Source organism: Danio rerio, chromosome 22 (genome assembly GCF_052040795.2).
Source record: "Danio rerio strain M-AB ecotype USA chromosome 22, GRCz13ab, whole genome shotgun sequence".
Lineage (NCBI taxonomy): Eukaryota > Metazoa > Chordata > Actinopteri > Cypriniformes > Danionidae > Danio > Danio rerio.
This window is the reverse complement of record NC_141042.1, coordinates 13,300,132-13,322,320: the sequence shown is the minus strand read 5'-3', so window position 1 is coordinate 13,322,320 and position 22,189 is coordinate 13,300,132. Positions and strand designations below refer to the sequence as shown.

At 35.0% G+C, this 22,189-nt stretch overlaps 1 protein-coding gene across 2 annotated transcripts; it reads left to right on the top strand.

The window, feature by feature from the left end:
- Positions 1-7,261: 7,261 nt before the first annotated feature.
- On the top strand, positions 7,262-20,586 carry cnot9 (CCR4-NOT transcription complex subunit 9). 2 transcript variants are annotated; one of them, NM_214760.2, is given in 8 exon segments: positions 7,262-7,494; positions 10,728-10,910; positions 11,630-11,745; positions 11,837-11,946; positions 14,829-14,938; positions 15,032-15,130; positions 17,950-18,041; positions 19,302-20,586. In NM_214760.2, coding segments are annotated over 8 exon segments (897 nt in total). In that variant the 5' UTR covers positions 7,262-7,476; the 3' UTR covers positions 19,471-20,586.
- Positions 20,587-22,189: the final 1,603 nt, after the last annotated feature.

The following is a 22,189-nucleotide window of genomic DNA, read 5'->3' as shown; positions in this document are numbered from 1 at the left end:
AGTACTGACCCTAAAGTTGAACTTTTAAAGCGGGCGGCATGCATGTGTTTTGAATAATTAACCCGTCTCTTGGACTGGATTCAGGTTATTTAATGATTCCCCTGTCTTTACAGATAAACGCTTTTGGAGAGGGGTTGCCGTCAAACATTGGTTGGGGAAGTTTTTAATCTGGCTCCTGAATAATGTTGGTTTATTAATGGTCAAAGATTGAAGCTTAAATGGATTGTTTACACCCAAAATATTTAATATACTCACTATTTACTCACCCTCAAGTGATTAGAAATTATTAAGAGTTTCTTTCTTTGGTTGAACACAAACTAATAAGGGTATTTCAAAGAAAGCTAAAAACCCTCATCTTCCATAGTAGGAAAGACAAATACTATGGAAGTCAACGGTTACAGGTTTTCATCATTCTTCAAAATATCTTCTTTTGTGTTTTTCAGAAGAAAGAAAGTTGTAAACGTTAGAAAGAAGTCTAAGGTGAGCAAATGATGACAGAATTTTTAATTGTGAGTGCACTATCCCTTTAATCATAGACAGAGATTTGGCTTTCAGTATGTACTGTAGTAACAAGTAAATTGTGAATTGATAAAGCAGACGGTTTAATAAATGACTCTTGAAAAGCACCCAGACAGTTGCATCATGACCAAGCTGGGACGTCTGTTAATGACTGATCCAGAAATAGGCCAAAGAGCTGAAGGAGGAGCACAGATTTAGACCTTCTGTGTTTTTGGATGGAACACAGGTCTGATACACCCGCCTGTTAAAGTGACACCAATGTTATGCAAGAGTGAGGAGGGTAAAGTTCAAAAAAACAGAAGATAGTTGCTTATGGGGTCTGCATGTGGTCAAAATACTTGCAAAAAAAAACATTTTAGGAGGAGTAGCTCAAATAAAATAATTAAAAATAAATAAAATAATTAAAATAATTAAAGTGGTAATAATAATAAAAATAATAATTAGATTGCATGCACTGTCAACCCTGGCACCTTAGACAGGCAGGTGTATGTCTTTCAAATTGTGTCCTGAATTTCCCACAGGTGAACTCTAATTAAGCTGCTGAAACATCTCAAGAGTGATCAGTGGACAATGGACCAATGGACCTGAGCTCAATTTAAAGCTTCACAGCAAAGGCTATCATTACTAATGTACATGTAATTCTTCAGTTTTTTTTAATTTTTAATAAATTTGCAACAATTTCAAAAAATCTTTTTTCTCATTATCATTAGGAGATTGCGTGTAGTTTTGAGGAAATAAATTAATCTAATCCATTTTGGAATACGGCTGTAATATGAAAATATGTGGGAAAAGTGAAGCTCTATGAATACTTTCCGGATGCACTTGATATGTTTACAGGTTGTATATGAACAGAGTTTACAATAGATTAATATAGGTACAGGTTGCTATCAATAATCAGAGGTATATGCAGATAGATATGGACATGATAACAAATGTATATGTGCAGTGGGTATGTATAATTCAAGATGAATTAGTGCAACGTAGTGCAATGATTATGTGCAACTTTAATTGTGCAAATATTAAACAATTGATTTTTGTTATAGTAATGATTATTTTATATATTATATATATATATATATATATATATATATATATATATATATATATATATATATATATATATATTTGAATTTTCATAATTAGTGTTAGCAAAATAATAGTTTTACCAAAAATATTAGGAGCAGTCTAATAACAGTAATAATTATTAATATTATTGAATAATTCATACATTCATTTTCTTTTCGGCTTAGTCCCTTTATTAATCTGGGGTGGCCACAGCGGAATGAACGGCCAACTTATCCAGCATTTGTTTTTGCAGAAGATGCCTTTCCAGCTGCAACCCATCACCGGGAACACCCATACACACTCATTCACACACATACACAAAGGACAAGCTTATTCAATTCACCTATAGCGCATGTCTTTGGACTGTGGGGGTAACTGGAGCACCTTTAGGCTACAGTTTTTTTTAACTTTAAAACTTCAACAGATTCCTTTCTTTTCCTAATGATACTGTATATGATGTAATAAATTTGTATTTTAAAAGTTAGTCTTGTTTTAATTTTTTTTTTTTTTGCGATTTTGTGGTGTAGTTATGATGACATCTGACTACCTAATGCAGTTTTTAAATCTTATAGTATTAATTAATTCATATTTAATCCATAACCCACAGTAAATAAAAACAGTATTTAATAGTTACATAAAAAGCAACAACATGCAAAAAAAAAAGACCTCAGCCTTTAATTTTTGTCATGGGATTGTATACTAGATTAGATACCGTTAGATTAACAACACAGACTGATTTTATAGCACCAGGTTAAACTTTCTGACTTCTTCATGGTAATCAAATACACTGAAATAAATACAGGCCACAACTGAATATTGAGGATGATCTCCAAAATTAAACCAATAGACTTAAAACATGGTGAAAAAGGCTGAAAACATGGTGTCCACCAGGCTCATTGAGGTGAGGTTAATATTAAATTAAACAAATGAGTAAGTAATTATATTAATTAAAGCCAATGATTGTTAAGAGTGTTGCACTTTTTTGTGTTGGCAATATACTCATGTTTGTATAGGCTTATTGTTGTGTGTGCAACATTTGTATATTTATAACTACCTCTGCCTGTGACTCGCGACCCCAACATTTCTCAATGTTATGTTGGGGCTCGCGAGCTGAAAAGTTTGGGAACGCCATTAAAACATCCTTAGCATGTAGTCCTATATAAGACAGAAATTTAATTTACAATGGTTTTAAAAAAGACTGAAGAAAGCATGCATTTGAAATAGTGTGACACCAGCAGAAACCGTGGTTGTGATGTTCTATTCCACTATGGATTTTTATAAATATCCGTTTTACAATACATGACTCTTTGTACTATTATGGTTACATCAAAATGAGTAGACTAAAAAGTGATAATTATGAAGCCAAAAAAATACAAAATTATGTATATGTAACGGAGGCCAGCTAGTGTGTGCTGTGCAGGTAAACCTCACTCCTCTGACCTCTAAAGTTGCTCTAGCGACAGATGCTAGAGGCCGTGGTCTTTAGCCTCCTTGTTAGAGCAACCGACTCCCTTGTGGAAGGTAGCCGGTTTATACCAGCTCTGAGCGGGTTGGGTGGTGTAGAACCAGTGGGGTTACATATACACTACTATTTTTATAACATAATATGTGCAAACAAAAATACACACTTTTGTCTTTGCAGACTTTTCGTCTTTGCATTTACTTGTGTTGTATTCCAGTTTTTCTCAGTCGCTTTGGTACATTTCTCAGATTTGAAATGTACAATACAGTAAGTGCATTTCTCAAAACAGCACACACAAATAGCAGAACAGCATGGATTACCTGCAAAAGCCAATCTCTTGCTTAAAATCTTTAGTTCATCTCTTAATATATCAGTGCCGTCAGAGTGACAATTCCTTGTGTCATTGTGTACGGATAAGAAAGTCAAATTACTTACTCGTGTTGTCAATATAACTGTACTCTGGAGGGATGTTCTCATGTAAGCTATGGCTAATTTGGTTCTTTTTTTTGCAGTTTGTATTGTAATTTGTTGCCAGATCATGTGATTGTGATACAGAAAGGAAAAGACAGCACTACACAGGACCAAGAAAAAAACAAAACTAAAGTAGAAATGTGAACATAGGACAATCTCTTTTCAGATGCACCTTCACTAGACAAAGTCAAAATTGGCCTGGGAGCAATTTACCAATTATAGATTTAAGTCTAATGGAAATGTATGGATAAATGCATTGTGACTAAATATTATGACAACTTGTTCAACTTCTTTTACATATATAACTTGACATGAACTTTTTTTCTCACCACCCACTGGTGATTTTCACAAGACAATTTTTTGTTGGGCGAGGCAGTGGCGCAGTAGGTAGTGCTGTCGCCTCACAGCAAGAAGGTCGCTGGTTCGAACCTCGGCTCAGTTGGCGTTTCTGTGTGGAGTTTGCATGTTCTCCCTGCGTTCGCGTGGGTTTCCTCTGGGTGCTCTGGTTTCCCCCACAGTACAAAGACATGCGGTACAGGTGAATTGGGTAGGCTAAATTGTCCGTAGTGTATGTGTGTGTGGATGTTTCCCAGAGATGGGTTGCGGCTGGAAGGGCATCCGCTGCGTAAAAACTTGCTGGATAAGGTGGCGGTTCATTCCGCTGTGGCGACCCCAGATTAATAAAGGGACTAAGCCGACAATTAATGAATGAATGATTTTTGTTGTTGTTGGAAACTGTATTTTATATACTTAAATTTGACCTTTGCATGCTAAAAGTACTTAAGCAAGACACATTTTACTTGATTTAAGTCGTTAAAATAACTCTGACTATCTTATGATATAGGTAGCCTAAACCTGCTGTAGTCATCCTAAAACCTACAGTAGTTTGACATAAAACCAAAACAATACCCATAGGACATTTTTATTAAGCAGATTCTTGAATAACAGTAAGTTCATGACATGTTAAATATAAAGTATATTCTGCTGAATTTAACAATACTGAATAATAATTAATACAGTTATGTAACCATAACATTACCGTTATGTCTTAGGACATCTTTGATTAACTTTTTATTACCTACACCAAGTGTTGACTAATGAAGGTGCATTTATAACAACCATTTATTTGTTAGACTACTTCATTGTCAAACTATGTTGCATACAAATGCATTCAACCGAGTTATATGACAGTGTATTGCTGTAGAGGACAAATAAAACACGAGACAGGTGTTTAGAAAGAGTATAGTTTATTTTGTTTGACCTGCAAACTTATCTAAACAAGATAAACTTTCAGAAAACAGCACGGAAACATTATAATGCGCGCGCTCATCAATAACGGCTGTCTTCAATAGTCCTTTGCTCAACAGCTTTGCTGAAAAACAAAGCAAAACATTACAACAGCCAGACAAACAGTTAAATCATAACAGTTACCGTGGTTACTATTTTAAACTATAGTAAACTAAAGTTTGAAACTATTTTAAAATAGACGATGTGTTGGGTCCCACTACCGGCCTCCCGTGTTTCCCTGAGGTCCTCACGGCTTGTATTGATCCCTGCCTAGGGTTCACAAAAGCCGCCTCGCCCCATGGAGTGCACGGGCTAACCGGGCGCCAGTCCGTGCCAGCATTCATTGGAATGTTGCTTGGTGGCACATTTTGAGCAACAAACATGCAAAATTCTTTGCGATATTGTGTTTATGTACGCAAACCGCAAGGAACTACAGCACAGACGGGACCGAGTGAAGCTTCACGAAGCGGACTTTGTGAGATTGGCGAGGCTCCGCTCCACTCGTACCGTCAAGTATTGAACTCACCTTGGTCAGGTACAAATAGCAACACCGAGCGAACTGACAACCCTGAGAGAGAACCGACGAGCTTTATAGGAACGCATATGCAAATGTTTACAATGCGACGTCACTGCTGTAAGTCTCGTTGTCATGGTGAGCGCTGAAGAGAGCATCTCATTGGAGCACACAGACTCGGGAATTTCAGTCACGGCTGTAGACAAAAACATATTAAATCTATTGAATTTTTTTTTCATTTTTGGTGCTGTGTAATATTCTGGGAGGCAGTAGAATATGGAGACAGATGAATAGATGCGGGACATTAGAACAGAAAGTGAGCCTGGCTAGCAGTGCTCTAGTGGTGGTAAGCTTCTTATTATCCAAGATCGCCATCTAGCGGTCACATAACCAAACAGCATGTTACTTGCTACTGACCACCCCTAAGGCCAAAATGTCCAGCATTTGTCCTTTTAATTGTTTTATGTAATTTAATATTATATAATAGATTTATTATATAATTAATATAATATATTTATATTCATATATATTCCTATCACGTCTGTGTTTATGAGGCTGTTTGCTCACTTCTTTTGTTTTATTCTGATCAGATATCAGATCGCTCAAACCACTTCAGAAGGTGATCTGGGATGCATTGCAGATGAAACTAGACAGGTTTAATCATTTTATAGACAAAATTAATTAATTATGACCTGGAGTAAATCTGACCTACCCCTGAAACAAGTTTACTATAAGCATAAAACATGTTCTAACCAGAATTTGTCCCATACATGAGCTCATCTGTCCTATTTTGACTGCTGCCATCATAAATGATGAAAATAATCCATCAAAAAAAAAAGAAAAAAAAGGCTTTAAGACCAAGTGAAATCCTTTGTCGGCTGCTGCTTCGGTGGGACTATAATCTGATGTAAGAGAAGTCTTCTTTCACTACTGTATTGCTTTTAAACAGAGAAAACATTTACAGGGAACTTTTATTCTAAATCTGGGACCTTATTTCTGAAATAAAAATGAGCATTAAAAAGATGTGAAGCATCAGAAGCGGACCATATTAAATTAATTAGAATATATGTTGGCTATTGTTCATATCTAGGATTTTTCAATTGTATTTTTTTTTACCAAAGAGACTAGAACAATTCTGCAAAATTCATTATAATTGTTTTATTATTATTATCATTATTATTAAATTTTTATTTTTTTTTGGCCAAATTGTGACTAAGGGCAGTTGCGTGTGCTGGCCAGTTTGTTTTTTGTCTAATAAATGTTAGTGGGCAACAATTCTTTATCTTCAAAACTTTGACAGATTGCTATTTTTTCCTAATGATACTGTATATGATTTAATAAATTTGTATTTTAAAAATTAGTCTTATTTTATTTTTTTATTGCAATTTTTAGGACATATTTTTAGTACATCAAAAAGTGCGGTTTTGATGACATCTGACTAGTTAATCCAGCAAAAAAATCACTAAAATGCAGTATTCAAATCTCAAAGTTAAATAGAAACTGAGGCGTATACGTGCAAAAAGGTCCACAAGGTCAAAAAGAACCACCCCTTTCACCAGGCTGGCTACGGGCATGCAGTGATGGGTTGCAGCTTGAAGGGCATCCCCTGCGTAAAACATAAACTGGATTAGTTGGCAGTTCATTCCGCTGTGGCGACACCAGATTAAAAAAGGGACTAAGCCAAAAAAAATGGATGAAAAATTAATAATTGATTATTATTGTTGTGATTATTATTATTATTATTGTTATTATTATATGAAAAATCAATACCCTATTGTTATCATTAATCACATAATAATCATTATAACGTAATAATTTTAATACCATTATGATGAACAGCATATTTATAATAACTATAATCAATGAATTGTTATTTTTTAGTAGAAGTGAACAATGGAGTTTAAAAAAAGCACTTTAAATATAGTAGGCTACTACTCAAGAGTCGGCATGGGGGCAGCAATGAACACAGATGATCCTTACCCGCCAACAACTCAGAGAAAGAAAAAGAAGAAGAGGAGCGTAGAAGAAGAGGCAGCTGCGGAAGGCGGTTGTTTTTTCCCCTTACCTCATTTGCTAATGTAAACCTGGTTTATTTCTCCTTGTTTTGAAAACCACTGTTCACTATTATTCTGGAGAGCACAGTAAAGCGGTCGCGAGGATGTTGGCGACAGGAGCGGTGAGTTTCTGGACGCTTCTCGGGGTTTTACTCTTGTTTGTGCAGGGGCCTGGTAGAGCTAACGGCTAAAGCTAATTCAACCAGTTACTATGGTGATCTGTATTAAAGCTCGTTTTCGTCTTTATTTTAGACCTTTCTTTAAACATAATGTAGTGTAAGTACTTATAGTTATTAGAGAGTCATATGTGAGAAATTTATGCGAGCCTGACCTTTTCTACGTGTGCTTTTAGTAAACACAATATTAGCATAGTTGTTAAGTTAGTGTTTTATTTTTTTTTCATTTAAAGAACAGCATATTACATTTTACATCAAAAATATAAATATCAAACGAGGACGTATAAACAAAAAAACAAGTATCCAAAATGTACATATGTAACGTTCGCAATTAAATTAACACGTTTGAGAGTCGCTGGTGCTGGTAATATATAAACGTATTTCAGTCAACAAAGCCGTAAAATGAGGTTTCTTATGAGAAAATTTGCATTTATGAATGTAAAATATAAATGACAATATAAATCGCGTTATAATTTAATAATAATAACAATATTATAATTTAAGTCAGTTAAATGCAGGGTTCATACGGTCATGGAAAACCTGGAAAAGTCATGGAAATTTGACATGGCATTTTCCAGGCCTGGAAAAACGGAAAAACCAACAAAGTTTTGGAAAAGTCATGGAAATTAGTTTAACAGATATCTGTATACTTAAATATAGATCAGTTGTCTTTTTTTACTGTTCAGAGCTCAACAATAAGGACTGCCCGATGGCCTGGGGCCAGTGTGTGAGATGCTCGGGACAGTAGACAGGATCATTACTGCTGCCTTGTCACTAGTTTCATTTGCCTGTGACTATTTGTCAATTGCGTGCAAATACAGTCTTAGAATTGAGAAAGAGTTTGTGTTTTCAAGCCTTCAAATGCTACCTTTCGGTTTTTCTTATCTGATTGGATGTTGTGAGCACATTATTTTTATCCGAATCAACCAGTACAGCGTAGAGACTGCAACATGGCGGTAACATCAAATGATTATGCTAAATGAAAACATGTGTTTTTAATGTCTTGGAAGCAGACATTTACGAGGGTACACCACGACTAAAACAATTAAGTGATGTTTTGTACAGTTTGCCGTCAGTTCGACAGTTCTTTAGCCATCCTTTGTTTCAGAACACTTTGAATTTAGCTCATTATACATTTATTAACTATTAATTAACTATTAGTTTATTAACATTTATTTTTTTAAATATTTAAATTCTGGATTTACAAACATTTTGACATGTTTTTCTTTTTAATTTGTGGCTAAGAAATAGCTATTAACTTTTTTTGGTGGGGCCAGTTAAAATATTGGCAGGGCAAGTAAAAATCTGAACAGCTGGTCCGATTGGGCCAGTAGAAAAAATCCTTAGCGTTGAGCTCAACTTCTTTTCTGTCCATGGTCGAACACATGCTCTCACATTATTAGTAGTGTGTGAACATTGTCTAAATAAATTTTAAATAGATATAAAGATTAATTTATTCATTCATTCATTTTCTTTTTGCTTAGTGCCTTTATTAATCTGTGGTCGCCACAGCGGAGTGAACCATCAACTTATCCAGCATGTTTTTACATAGCGGATGCCCTTCCAGGTGCAGCCCATCACTGGGAAACATCCATACACACTCGTTCACACACATACACTACGGATAGTTTAACTTACCCTATTCACCTATACCACATGTCGTTGGACTGTGGGGAAAACCGGAGCACGATGATACCCACTGTGCTACCGTGCAGCCTATAAAGATTCATTTAAACCTAATAGATTGTTTTATGATATTCCGTTATAACCTTTAACATGCATAGTTTTTCTTGTAATTTACCACGTATATGGAGACAGTACATGTAACATTAGGTCATTAAAATTTACTTGAAAATCATTGAAATAAAGTATGAACCCTGTAAATAGAATTATTTTCCTCATGGTCATGAGTACATATAGTTATGAGTTATAGTTATGTGTGACTATTATTAATATTAATTGTGTCACCTGGTAATATAGTAACAACTTGTGAGAAAAAAATTACACCATACATTTTGACATTTGAGTCATTAGTAGGCATGGGGCTGGTATAAGATTCTGACAGTATGATATAACCTTGGATAAAAATAGCATAGTTTTGTGGTATCACTGTTTTGTGATTACTGCGCTAAAATAAGTGCTTTTTACATATCTGGGTAAAACAAAACAAAAAAACTTTCTCCATGCAATATATTATGTTTTATGAACTATGTCAGGGTAAATAGTAAAAATAAATCATTGACTTCTGCTCTCTTTATTAGTTTCAAAAACAAAGATTTCTTTACAACACACAAAAAAATACACTGTAAACCCTTACATATACCTTATAAACGATATAACAGAACATTTTAGCGGTTTTAAAGCCTTGTCTATTCCAAACTTTTAAATCGTCCCATGCCTAGACATTAGTAGTCAAAGTAATGACTCGATGAGGGAAAGAAAAACCTATTTGTGACTTGTATAAGAGTATTTTGGTTGTGATGCTTATTTTAATAGAATGTGTCATTTTAAATTATATTAGGTAACATTTTTATTCAGGAAATATTTTTGTCTTTAAAGGGGATTTTAGAATATTTATCAGAGTGTAAACAGAATATAAGAATATAAACAGATATTAGAATATAAACAGAAGTCAGAATTATTAGCCCCCCTTTTATTTTTTTCCCTAATTTCTTTATAACGGAGAAAAGATGTTTTTAACACATTTCTAAACATAATAGTTTTAATAATTCATTTCTAATAACTGATTTTTTTTTATCTTTGCCATGATGACAGTGAATAATATTTTACTACATATTTTCAAGACACTTCTATACAGCTTAAAGTGGCATTTAAATGCTTAACTAGGTTAATTAGGTTGACTAGGCATAATATACAATGATGGTTTGTTCTGTAGACTATTGGAAAAAAATATACAGCTCAAAGGGGCTAATAATTTTGTCCTTAAATTGGTGTTTAAAAAATTAAAAACTGCTTTTATTCTAGCTGAAATAAAACAAATCAGACTTTCTCCAGAAGAAAAAATATATATTATCAGACATACTGTAAAAATGTCTTTGCTCTGTTAAACATAATTTGGGAAATATTTAAAAAAGAACAAAAAAAATCAATGGTGGGCTAATAAATCTGTCTTCAACTTTATATATGATGACTAAAGAAGTGCTCTCTCACTCTCACAGACTGTAAGCACAGCGGGTCTGGCGCAGGTGGACCGGGAGAAGATCTACCAGTGGATCAATGAGTTGTCCAGTCCAGAAACACGAGAGAACGCCCTGCTGGAGCTCAGCAAGAAGAGAGAGTCTGTGACTGACCTGGCCCCAATGCTCTGGCACTCCTGCGGGACCATAGCAGCTCTACTGCAGGTCTGCTTCAGTTTCTTTCATTCTAGACACAATTCTTTTTGATTTAAAGAAATATTAATTGAATTGAATAATTGTGTAATTATTATTATTATTTTACATATAAATAAATATTAAGTGGCATAACTGTATGTTTTTTTAATTTATATCTGGTTAATTAATGCATTATGCAATTAATAATACAATAAGTAAAAATTAATTACAAAATTATTTTAGGTAATATTAAGAGGGATTTGTAAATGTAGGTTTTTTTGTTCAATGTTTTTATACAATGTACACAATTTTGATATCTTTTTGATGAAAATGACATTTAAAATTAATTTAAAAGCAATAAATTGACAAACAATTGTTTAGTAAAACATAAATTATTTCAGATATTTGAAAAATTATGGAATGGAGGGATAATAGCTGTATAAGTAACAAATATGTCCCTTTTTGAAAGAATTGTAATAAAATTTAGGGTTTAAGTCATTTTTTTTCCACACTTTGAAAATTAAAACTTTTTGTAAACGCTCTTTTCTGACATTTGACACTAAAGTAGTTCTTCAGATATTCAGATACTATTAGAATTTATATTGAATAGTAATAAATAACAATAATAGCAAAGGCTTTTATTGTAATCAAAACAAGTTCAAAGTTTGAATTCATTTGAGAAGGTAGAAAAAAAATAGAGCAAAGTTAACTAAATTGAGATTAATAATTTAATTATTTTTTTTTTACAGGAAATTGTGAACATCTACCCATCCATAAACCCCCCTACACTGACGGCACATCAGTCTAATCGAGTGTGTAATGCCTTAGCACTGCTGCAGTGTGTGGCGTCACATGTAGAGACACGGTAACACACTTCTTATAGACACAGAAAACGACACGCTCTCTTTAATGATTCGCCACATTGACTGATCCTCCGATTTCTTTCTCGTCCTCAGTTCTGCTTTTCTGGCAGCTCACATCCCTTTATTTCTCTACCCGTTCCTGCACACGGTCAGTAAAACCAGGCCCTTCGAGTACCTGCGGCTCACCAGTCTGGGCGTCATCGGTAAGAAAAAATATATATAAGTAAGATTGAACTGAAATGTTATCATTGTTTGGAAGAGCTATAAAAATATTGTGTGTATATATACAGTGCTCAGCATAAATGAGTACAGCCCATTTTAAAAATGAATATTTTTATCCATTTCTCAGTGAATATTGGTAATATATATTAGTGCATTTGAACAAAACAGATTTATTGTACAGATATGTTTTATCAAAATAATATTTTAGTCACATAACATCTTTAGAAATGGAAAGATTACTTATAAATTCATGCAAAATATTGCAAAAAAAAACATAACAAACTAGAACATTTCAACAAAATTGTATATATTTTGTATATTAATTTGTATAATATTTTCTAACATAGAAATTTGGGCTACTAATTTCTGAACCATTATTGTAAGTTTCACTTTATTAGATTAGCTCCAGATTTGGATTCAGTACTCACTAATCTAATGTATATGCACAAATGTAATATTGTAAAGCTTCCTATAGAAAATATTCATTTAAATGAGAGATTTGTTTGGGGTATATACGCTGAGCACTGGATATATAATATTATGTAAATTGCCAAATACTTTAATATTTGGTAAAAACATAAAATAAAAAAATATGAAATACATATAATAAACTATATGTAATATAATTAAGATAAAAGTAGTAAAAACAGTATTTTGCATTAGACTATATAAAAATACAATTAAGCAGTTTGAATTATATTTTCAATATGGAAGGGCATTTGTATCTATATATTGATATTTTTATTTTGTTTAGTGGTTTTTCAGTTTCAATTTGTGACATTTCTGTATCTATATTTATGTTTTTGGATGAAAATGAAAGTAAGACTGAACTGAAATGTATTCATCTTATAGGAGCATTAGTGAAAATGGTGAAAATACTTTTTATACATACAAATTTAATATATTTATATAATGACGTAAATTTGCCAAAAAATTAATATGAATTTTCCATTCGTTAAAAAATATATATACTTTGTAGCAGACAAAACAAAAATACAATTAGTGCAATCAGTTTGAGTAAATTTTTGAATGTGTATGTTTTATTTAGTACATTTGATTTTTTTCAATTTAAATATATTTCATTATTCGATTTTTGATGAATATGCTAAAAAATTAAATAAATGAGTAAAACAGATTTACTTTCATATATGAATTTACCATTCACGAGTAATAAAAAAGGTATATTTAAAAAAAAGTTTTATCAATGCATCATATTTTTGTTTTATTGAATATGTCAGGTGATTAGTAACCACTAGGGATGGGAAGATTAACCGATATGTATCGATACGCGGTCATGCGCGTGCACGATGCGAGTGCATCGGTTGAGCAGCAGAGGATGAATGAAATTTTGGAAGCAAATCGAGATGCATCGGTTTTTGCGAGATGCATCGATTTTTCCGAGATACAGCTTATATTTTTAATATAGAATGTATTTTTTATTTATTAACAAGTGTTGTCAACCTGTTTTTGGCGCATAATTTAATCGACCTACATAAAGTAAGCCTAAGCAACGGATTTGCGGATGTGCACACACTACAACTCAGTGTATCAGGTGTGCGGATGAAGCTAGTGGAGCGCCCTCAGAAAGCGCGAGAAGCAAAACAAACATTTTATTCCCCACTGAGTTTTAAATCTAAAGTATGGCAAGCAACATTATGGATTTAAGGATGGACGACATGAGAGGACAGATGCAATTTGCAAAATGTGCCGCACATCTGTAAAATACGCGGGCAGTACGAGTAATCTGATATCTCACTTGAAGCGGCACCACGGTGTTGTTGTGAAAGCATCTTCCAGTGTTTCTGCATCCCCGGCTTTCGTACTGCTTCAACCAGCTCCAAAAGTGGTGAGAAAAGCATTGCAAGTTTTTTTTCCATGCGCAACAGTTCTGCTCGCTCTACGCCAATAATGAATGCTATTGCATTGTTCATCTGCAAAGATATTCAGCCTAGTGTCACGGAGAACGAAGGTTTTAAACACCTCCTCCTGTTAATTTTTATTAAATAATAATAATAATAATATTAATAATAATAATGATAAAAATAATTGGGTGTCACGGTGGCACAGTGGGTAGTTTGACCACCTCACAGCAAGAAGATTGCTGGTTTGTTATATTTTTATTAGCCTGTTGTTTACAGTGACAGTGATGTTTCAAAGCAGCATAACACTGCTAGTTCACCACCTTAAGTTTTGAATAATCAGTGGCAAAATATATCTTTGTAAAACTTGTTTTCATAGTTGAAAAGTTAAATCACAATTCTTGTTGTGCAATGCTAAATTTATTTATGTTGAAAGAGTGCAAATATATACATATTTTTTAATATATATTGCACTTATACATTCTGTTTATCTTGAAAATACTTAAATAATATGTGCTATATTATCTAAAATGGCCCTCTACTGTAAACTGACACTCTGGCTCCGAGAGAAGAGCCAGTTTGTAAAAAAAAGTCTTGGTTTTGCTTGGTTTATAAATAATCAAACTCATTCAATGGCACAGCATCCTCTTTCACATCATCTCATAAACTTGATCTAATTAGTTAGTGCTGAAATATCGCATCGTATCGTGATATGGGTGTGAATCGTATCGTGTTGCATCGCAATATGTCACAAATGTATCGCTAATATATCGGATCGTATTCTTTGAATCGAGATGCGTATCGGATCGGCATTATAGCTTAGATGCCCAACCCTAGTAACCATGTTATTGACCTAGTTTTTTATTCATTAATTGATTTATTTAGTATATTTGATTTGCATTTACTTTTATAAATGTGTTTCTTCTAAATCCTGTATTGAATAATTTTTTGGGATGTAATTGTGTAAGCCTGATAAATAAGCCAGAGATGCGTTTGTCTTATAGGCGCACTGGTGAAAACAGACGAGCAGGAAGTCATCAACTTTCTGTTAACCACAGAAATAATTCCTCTCTGTCTGCGCATAATGGAGTCCGGCAGCGAGCTCTCCAAAACGGTAATCTCATTACATGACATAACTTGACAAGTTATGAGTGTACGTGCATTATTCAGATGCATTTGATGTGTATTTCCTCTTTTCTTCCTTCAGGTGGCCACGTTTATCCTGCAGAAGATCCTCTTGGATGATACGGGGCTTGCCTACATCTGCCAGACCTACGAACGCTTTTCACATGTAGCCATGATACTGGTAATTAACTATTAATGTTCAGGAGTATTATTAACATGTTAGACATATTCATTTTTGGGTTCTGAAATCATTTGTCTTTTCGTTATAAGCCATGAAATGTGTGTGCGCGATTATTTATTATTATTATTTTATGGAAATATTGTTGACTTTCATTTCCGGGCTGACATTTTGACTTTGTCACAAAAAATGTGTGATTGTAATGAAGATTTAGAGGGCTGAGAATCCATCTGCAGCTTCATTGACAGTAATTAGCAAACAACAGAGTGTGAAAGACAGGCTAATGTTGGAGCAGGTGCATAAAAATGAGAGTTCAAAAAGCAGGCTAAGGTCAAGGGGCAGGCGGCAAACATTCAGAGAACGAAATCAGGCAAGAGTAATAACAGAAAAATAAACCAGGAAGAACGCTTAGTATTGTTTGCTGGGCAAAACAAGTCTTTGCATAGACTGATGGGTAAGGAGGGTTTGTATAGTGTGCGTGATGGATTTCAGCTGCCACTGAAATCATTTCCAGGTAAGTGGGCTGCTTGGTAATGTAGTTAGAGTTTGTATATGTCAGTATTCGGGTGAGTGTTCCCTCTGGTGGTACGGACAAGACAGAGTGAGTGTCTCACTTATAACAGTGATGAAGCCTATTAGAAAGCATTTGTAAGACTTTATAATTCATAACATGAAAACATAACATATGCCTCTATAAGTTTTCATTTATTGTGTTTGTGAGATATGATGTAGTTTAGTACTATCACACAAGCAGGGTTTCTTAAAAATCACCATATAGAAGTGATCGCAAATTTGATATAGATTTTAATAACAAAACTCATTTTTATAATATAATTAACAAATTTATACTATTTTAATGGGGGGGAGAAAAAATAGAAATATATTATAATTCGATTGTCAGTTTAAATGGTTTTTATTGTGTTTATTATATTTATATTGTAAAAAAAATTTGCCTCAAAAAGCCAATAAAATTGACATGGTATTAAATAAAATATATGATAATAACACTAATACATTTATGTTATCTAGTACATTTAAATAGCACATTCTACAGGGTGGTTCAACAAACAAGAATGTCAGACAAAATATTGTCAGTTTTGTTCAGTTCGGCCAATAAAAGTACATCTAAATTTGTCAATATCGCAAATTTGGACAGTTAAACAATCTGCAACCCGGGCTCATTGTGGAAACGTAGCCCCCGGGACGTATCTCGCGGTCCGCAGAAACGTCCGGGGGGCTACGTTTCCACAATGAGGTACGTATTCGAGCATTTTTTGTTTTCGCGGATCAGCGAGAGCCCGCTGTGCGCGTTTTTTCATGTCTCGGGCGCCTCTCGGGAAGCACGCGCCGTTTACGCCCGCACCGTTCTCGCGCGAAAAGCCGCCGGATCGGCCGACCTCCTCTTCCTCCCCCTCCTTCCCTAAACCCGAGCGACGGTTTGCAAAAGCCGTTCAGAAAAAAAAAAAAGCAAAAGCCCTCGTCTTCGACTTCGACCGCGTTTTCGGATCCCACCGCGTTCTCACCCTTATTTTTCGGATTCTGTTTTTCGTCTTACCTGATTTCTGGAACCGCTGTTCCCCGGACTCAATCCCGGTCGTCGTCCCCGCGGCCGGCTTCTCCTCCTCCGGGCCTCCGCTCCGCCGACGCAACACTGTGAGCTAAGTGGACAAACTGGTTGCATCGGGACAGCCCTCCACTCGGGGGCGAGCCGTCGGCTGGCGAGCGCGAAAAGGAGGCGCGGAGCGGCGCCACACCGCCCTGCAGCGTTCGCTCGAAAAAAACTAAACGCGGCCGTACGTACCTCGGACCACGTGAATCGCGGTCTCCAGAAACGTCCGCGGGGCTACGTTTCCAGAATGAGCTTGGGTTGACAATCTGAATTGTTGGCACAATAGCCTAGTGGTTAGTTTGCGACATATAGTGCGGCAGTGCTCCAGGCGTCTCGAGTTCAAATCCCAGCTCGAGGACCTTTTCTGATTTTTCCCCCTTTCTATCCCACTTCACTTCCTGTCAACCTACTGTCCTGTCAAAATAAAGGAAAAATGACAAAAATAAATCTTAACAATCTGACTGGCGATAAACAACATTAAAAGCTTTGATTTCAAGCAAAATAAGATTTTAGATTGTTGTCCACTGTCAATGTTTTATAATACTTGTAGCATAAAGAGTGAATTATCACATTTTCACATTTGATTTATTCAGAGATGTGACCGTATTATATATAAACAGATTTGGCTATTTATATAAGTCCGTGGGATGCACTGTGTATATAACATACTGTTGTAATATTGTGTAGTCCTACAATATGTGTGGTTAGTCATGGGTTGTGTATGGCAAAAGATACTGACAGAAACACTAAATGTTGTTTTCCTCTAATTATGTCTAATTTTAAACAGATTTTTAGAAAAAAAACAAGGTCAAAAACAACAAATGTTTTCGTCGTAGTCAAAAACTTTATTGAAAACTTAGGTATCAGCATAATATTTTTGTAATGATGTGTAAATTTGCAAAAACAAATACATTAATTTATGAATTTTCAATTCACATGCTAAAATAATAAAGGTGTGATTTTTTTTTTTGTGTGTTTTTTTTTGCAGCAGATGATTAGTACAATTAGTACAAATGATGTCTACTTTTAAACAATAGAAAAAAAGTAGGATGAAAATAGGCTTGTCTGTAAAGGTTTATCAGTAATTATTAAAATCAGTTATGGAGAAAACCGTTCCTTTGTTCTCTCAGGTCTCTGATTGGCTGGCTAATTGCATGACTGAAGTGGTATTTAAACTAATGACTATATGTTTTGTGCTTTTGTGCTCTTGCAGGGGAAGATGGTTCTTCAGTTGTCTAAGGAACCCTCGGCTCGTCTGCTTAAACATGTTGTGCGCTGTTATTTACGACTTTCTGACAACTCCAGGTATTTTTATACGGTTTGCATGAATTTTACAAAAACAATATATATTTATATTTATATATTTTATCTAATTTCAACTCCAAAATTGTATATTACTTGTTTAAAAGATTGTTTTACATTTATTTTAATTTACACATAATACATAATGTTTACTTTTAATAATCTTAATTAAAATGAAACTTTATTAATTTGTGAAATATTTGCATCAATTTCATGTTATTATATATTTTAAAAAATCTAATATTTGTAAAATTATAAAAACATAATCAGTTATGTTTATTTGTATTTTTTTAATTCATGTTTTTAATAATTTTTTTAATCTATGTTTCTAACTCTTTTTTTTATTTGTTTAAAGTCTGTGCAAAATCAAAATTGAAAATGTTTATTTTGCTAGCGCACTTCATTATTCTTTAGGTCAGGGGTGCTCAATCCTGTTCCTGGAGATCTACCTTCCTGCAGATTTCAGTTGCTACCCATATCAAACACACCTGAACCAATTAGTTAGGACCTGAACACCACTTGATAATTACAGTCAGGTGTGTTTGCTATGGGTAGCAACTGAAATCTGCAGGAAGGTAGATCTCCAGGAACAGGATTGAGCGCCCCTGCTTTAGGTAAACAATTAACCTATTTAAGTTAATCCACTGAAAAGAGTTTGTTTGGGTGATCTTAAATCAAGTCTGACTGTTAGTTTGCTATGAGGGAATGATGCGCAAAAAGAAAGCCCCGCCACCTACTTAAAAATTCCATTTCAGTTAGAAGTACTAAGGCCCAATCCTAATTATACCCCTTAGCCCTTCCCCTTACCCCTACCCCTCCTTTTGCGTGGTCACGTGAAAGGGTAGGGGTGTCCCAATTCCCTTTAGTTTGAAGGCGTAGGGCTAAGGGGAATGGCTAGATACCCCTTCAATCAGAGATTTTTCAAGGACCTCTCGAAACCAAGGGGTAAGAAAATTTCGCAGAATATACCAGCTAAAGCGACAGCATGGCTGAACGCAGAAGTAGATGCACAAATTTGTATTTTTTGTCATTATTATGAATTTTATCATAAACAAACACGTTTTAATATATTCATAATCCCGTTTGTGTTTTACTGTCTAAAAAACGCTAAAATAAGGTAGGAGTAAGGTAAGATGTATGGTTACAATAATAGAATTGGGATTGGGCTTAAATCAACATACTGAAATAAAAGTGAAAAAAAAATTATGAAGTATACACATTTTGTTATATAATTGTTTGTGTGTGTGTGTGTGTGTGTGTCAGGGCGAGAGAAGCTCTGCGTCAGTGTCTGCCCGATCAGCTGAAAGACACCACATTTGCTCAAGTTCTGAAGGACGACTCCACCACCAAACGCTGGCTCGCTCAGCTGGTCAAGAACCTGCAGGAGGGACAGGTGACGGACCCACGCGGCATCCCTTTACCTACTCAGTAACACACAAACACTGATAAACACACACACTCAGGACGCCAGCACAGCAGCATCTCGCACACATCTGACACATTTTTACACACAAGGGCACTTAATATTTTTTGGCCAAGAAGTTCAGAAACGGTGCTCAGATTTCACGGTTTGATTTTATTTCTTTTTTCGAGATGTTTAAATTGACTTTGGACTCTGCTGGACTGAGGAAGAGTCAGTCTCATCCATCATTAGGGATTTGCTTTTTTTCTACATCTTCTTGATGGAATCCTAAAGAAGATGATGAAAGACTGTTTTGTCTGTATTTTCATCCTAAACTAAAGGAAATGTGTATTTTGAATGCTGTTGAATAAACAGTGCCATGCCATGGGAAATGTCATGCGAAACTGACGACTGCTCTGCTGATTTTCTGCTCTCAAGGGGGAATTCGGAGTCAAGTTGTAGTTTTGTGGAGTTATGTGGATTAAAAAAAAAGTATCTGATTAGTTTATATAATAATTTGATTTAATGATTATACTCACCAATTATATATTAAATGGGAAACAAAGCACTCAGTCAAGTTTACATTATTTTGTAATTGGATTTCTCTTTAATGGACATATGTTAAACTCGATTAATGCAATCATTTAGCATAAAATGGCATGTTTTATAAAAGCTTTAAGACCTAGGGTGCTGCCATCTTGGAATATCGCTGTGTCTGATGTCACGGGGTTGGTTCCGTTCCCTCAGCTGAACAGATACAGTGGTAGTAATGGACTGAACGTGGAAACTGCAAAGCCTAATTTAACCCAATGCATGAAGTTGTGGACATGAAGCTTGTGCAAATTCAATCATCAGATGTGTGTCTAACATAAAATATATATTTATTATATTATTTATTAAAAATAGATTTATAAAATCTTAAAAAGGGGTAAACTAGGTGGCCTTTAACATAATATAAATCCACTGTGACGCTTGCAACTTTATTGACTGCTACCGGCTGGCCATTAGTTGTAATGCTAAAACAAGCTGTGAAAAAAAAGCTAGTGAAATACTTTTCAATCAATTTACTTTTTGTCTTATTAATGTACTGAACAATTATGTGGTGATCAGTTATTTCTTTTTAATAAAACTATGGTATTCTTTAAAGTTCTATACATGTTGGCAATTTCAAAGTGTAAATATGTCTCATTAAACTTTATCTAACAAGGGAATATTCAATACAATTACATTCTAGACTTGCGACCAATCATCAAGTCTAACAATCATAACTCTGTCAACCGAACACTCCATTGCTAATCATGATCATGTAATGAACAATCTGATATGCTCTTAACACAAGGTGAGAGTTTCATTGCAATGGAAAGTGTTCGGCCGTGCGTGCGCGCACATTCGTCCGCGGGTGTGAGTGTGTGTTTTGGCTCGATGATATAGCGGGTCAGCAGGGACCCCCCTTTTAAAGACGCCAGAGCTGTTTGTGTAAGCCGAGCTTAGACATTGAGCTTGTCTTGTGTTTTATTCATGAACAGAAACACGAGGAGAAGAATTCCTAATAGGAGATGAAGCCAGGTACAACCGAAACCGACCAGCGAGACCCTCAATAGGAACAAACTGCTTAAACGCTCTAAACATGACATTTACTTTAAACTCAAGATGTTAGAAATTAGCCTAATCAGCTTTAATTGAGCTGAGCGGAGATGCTAAATGTTGAATGTTGAATGACTGTTTTAGGAACCTGATCCAATGATCTGGGGGCTCCACTGAAGGGCCCCGGTGAGAGGCTAAGCGTGGACAATAGACTTTGGAGTTGTGCTCTACAAACACATTAAATGGCCTGACATGCGCAGTTCAGAGCCAGACTGGAAGCGGGCGCCACTGTCCCATATATGGCTGTCAACATGCCATGAAGCGGTTTGAATATTTCATAAACCGTCGGTCAGTTTGATCTTTTGTGTATAAAGTGAATTTAAGCCTTCATCGTTTTAACAAAGTAACGAGTAACCATTGAGCTTGATTTTCCATTAGTGCTTGCTAATGCAACTTTTGCTCATATTTAGTGATTTGTATTTTGGAAGAGGCATGGGACGAAAACTGGTTTACCGCTGTTTGGAAAAGTCACGGTTTTAAATTTTCTGTTAAATATCTGATAAAGATATTTAAACCATGATATGTTTACCAAATGTTATTATACTGTGAGAATCTTATACAGGCCCATGCCTACTCAGGAAGGCGAGTATTCCTCTAGTTACCACCTTGCCTTCACTTAGCAACATGGTAAAACTACCTAGAAAAGTAGACTGCTGTCGTTGTTCTTTTGGCAAGTTTGTATTCAATTCAGTATTATAGTGAAGTGAGTCTTGTTAAGTGTGATTTTATGCACACTTGAAAGTCCTGGGGAGCAATTAGGGATTAGGTTTATTCACACCTCTATCTTGCCAGAACTGGGAATCAAACCTTCAATTACGAGTCCAATCTTTTTTAATGATAAAAAATATAGCAATATTTCATTCTCATGTTTTTTTTTTATCCCGGACGAGCCCCCAAATTAGGATTAGTGGCAATATTATCAACTCTGACCTATCAAGTATTTTTGACACTAGATGTGGATGATACATCAACATTTATTTATACGGTATACTCATTAATTTTCCTTTGCCACAGCAAGGGGTTGTCACAGCAGAATGAACCACCAACTATTCCTTCATATGTTTTACGCAGCAGATGCCCTTCCAGCCACAGTACTGGGAACTAC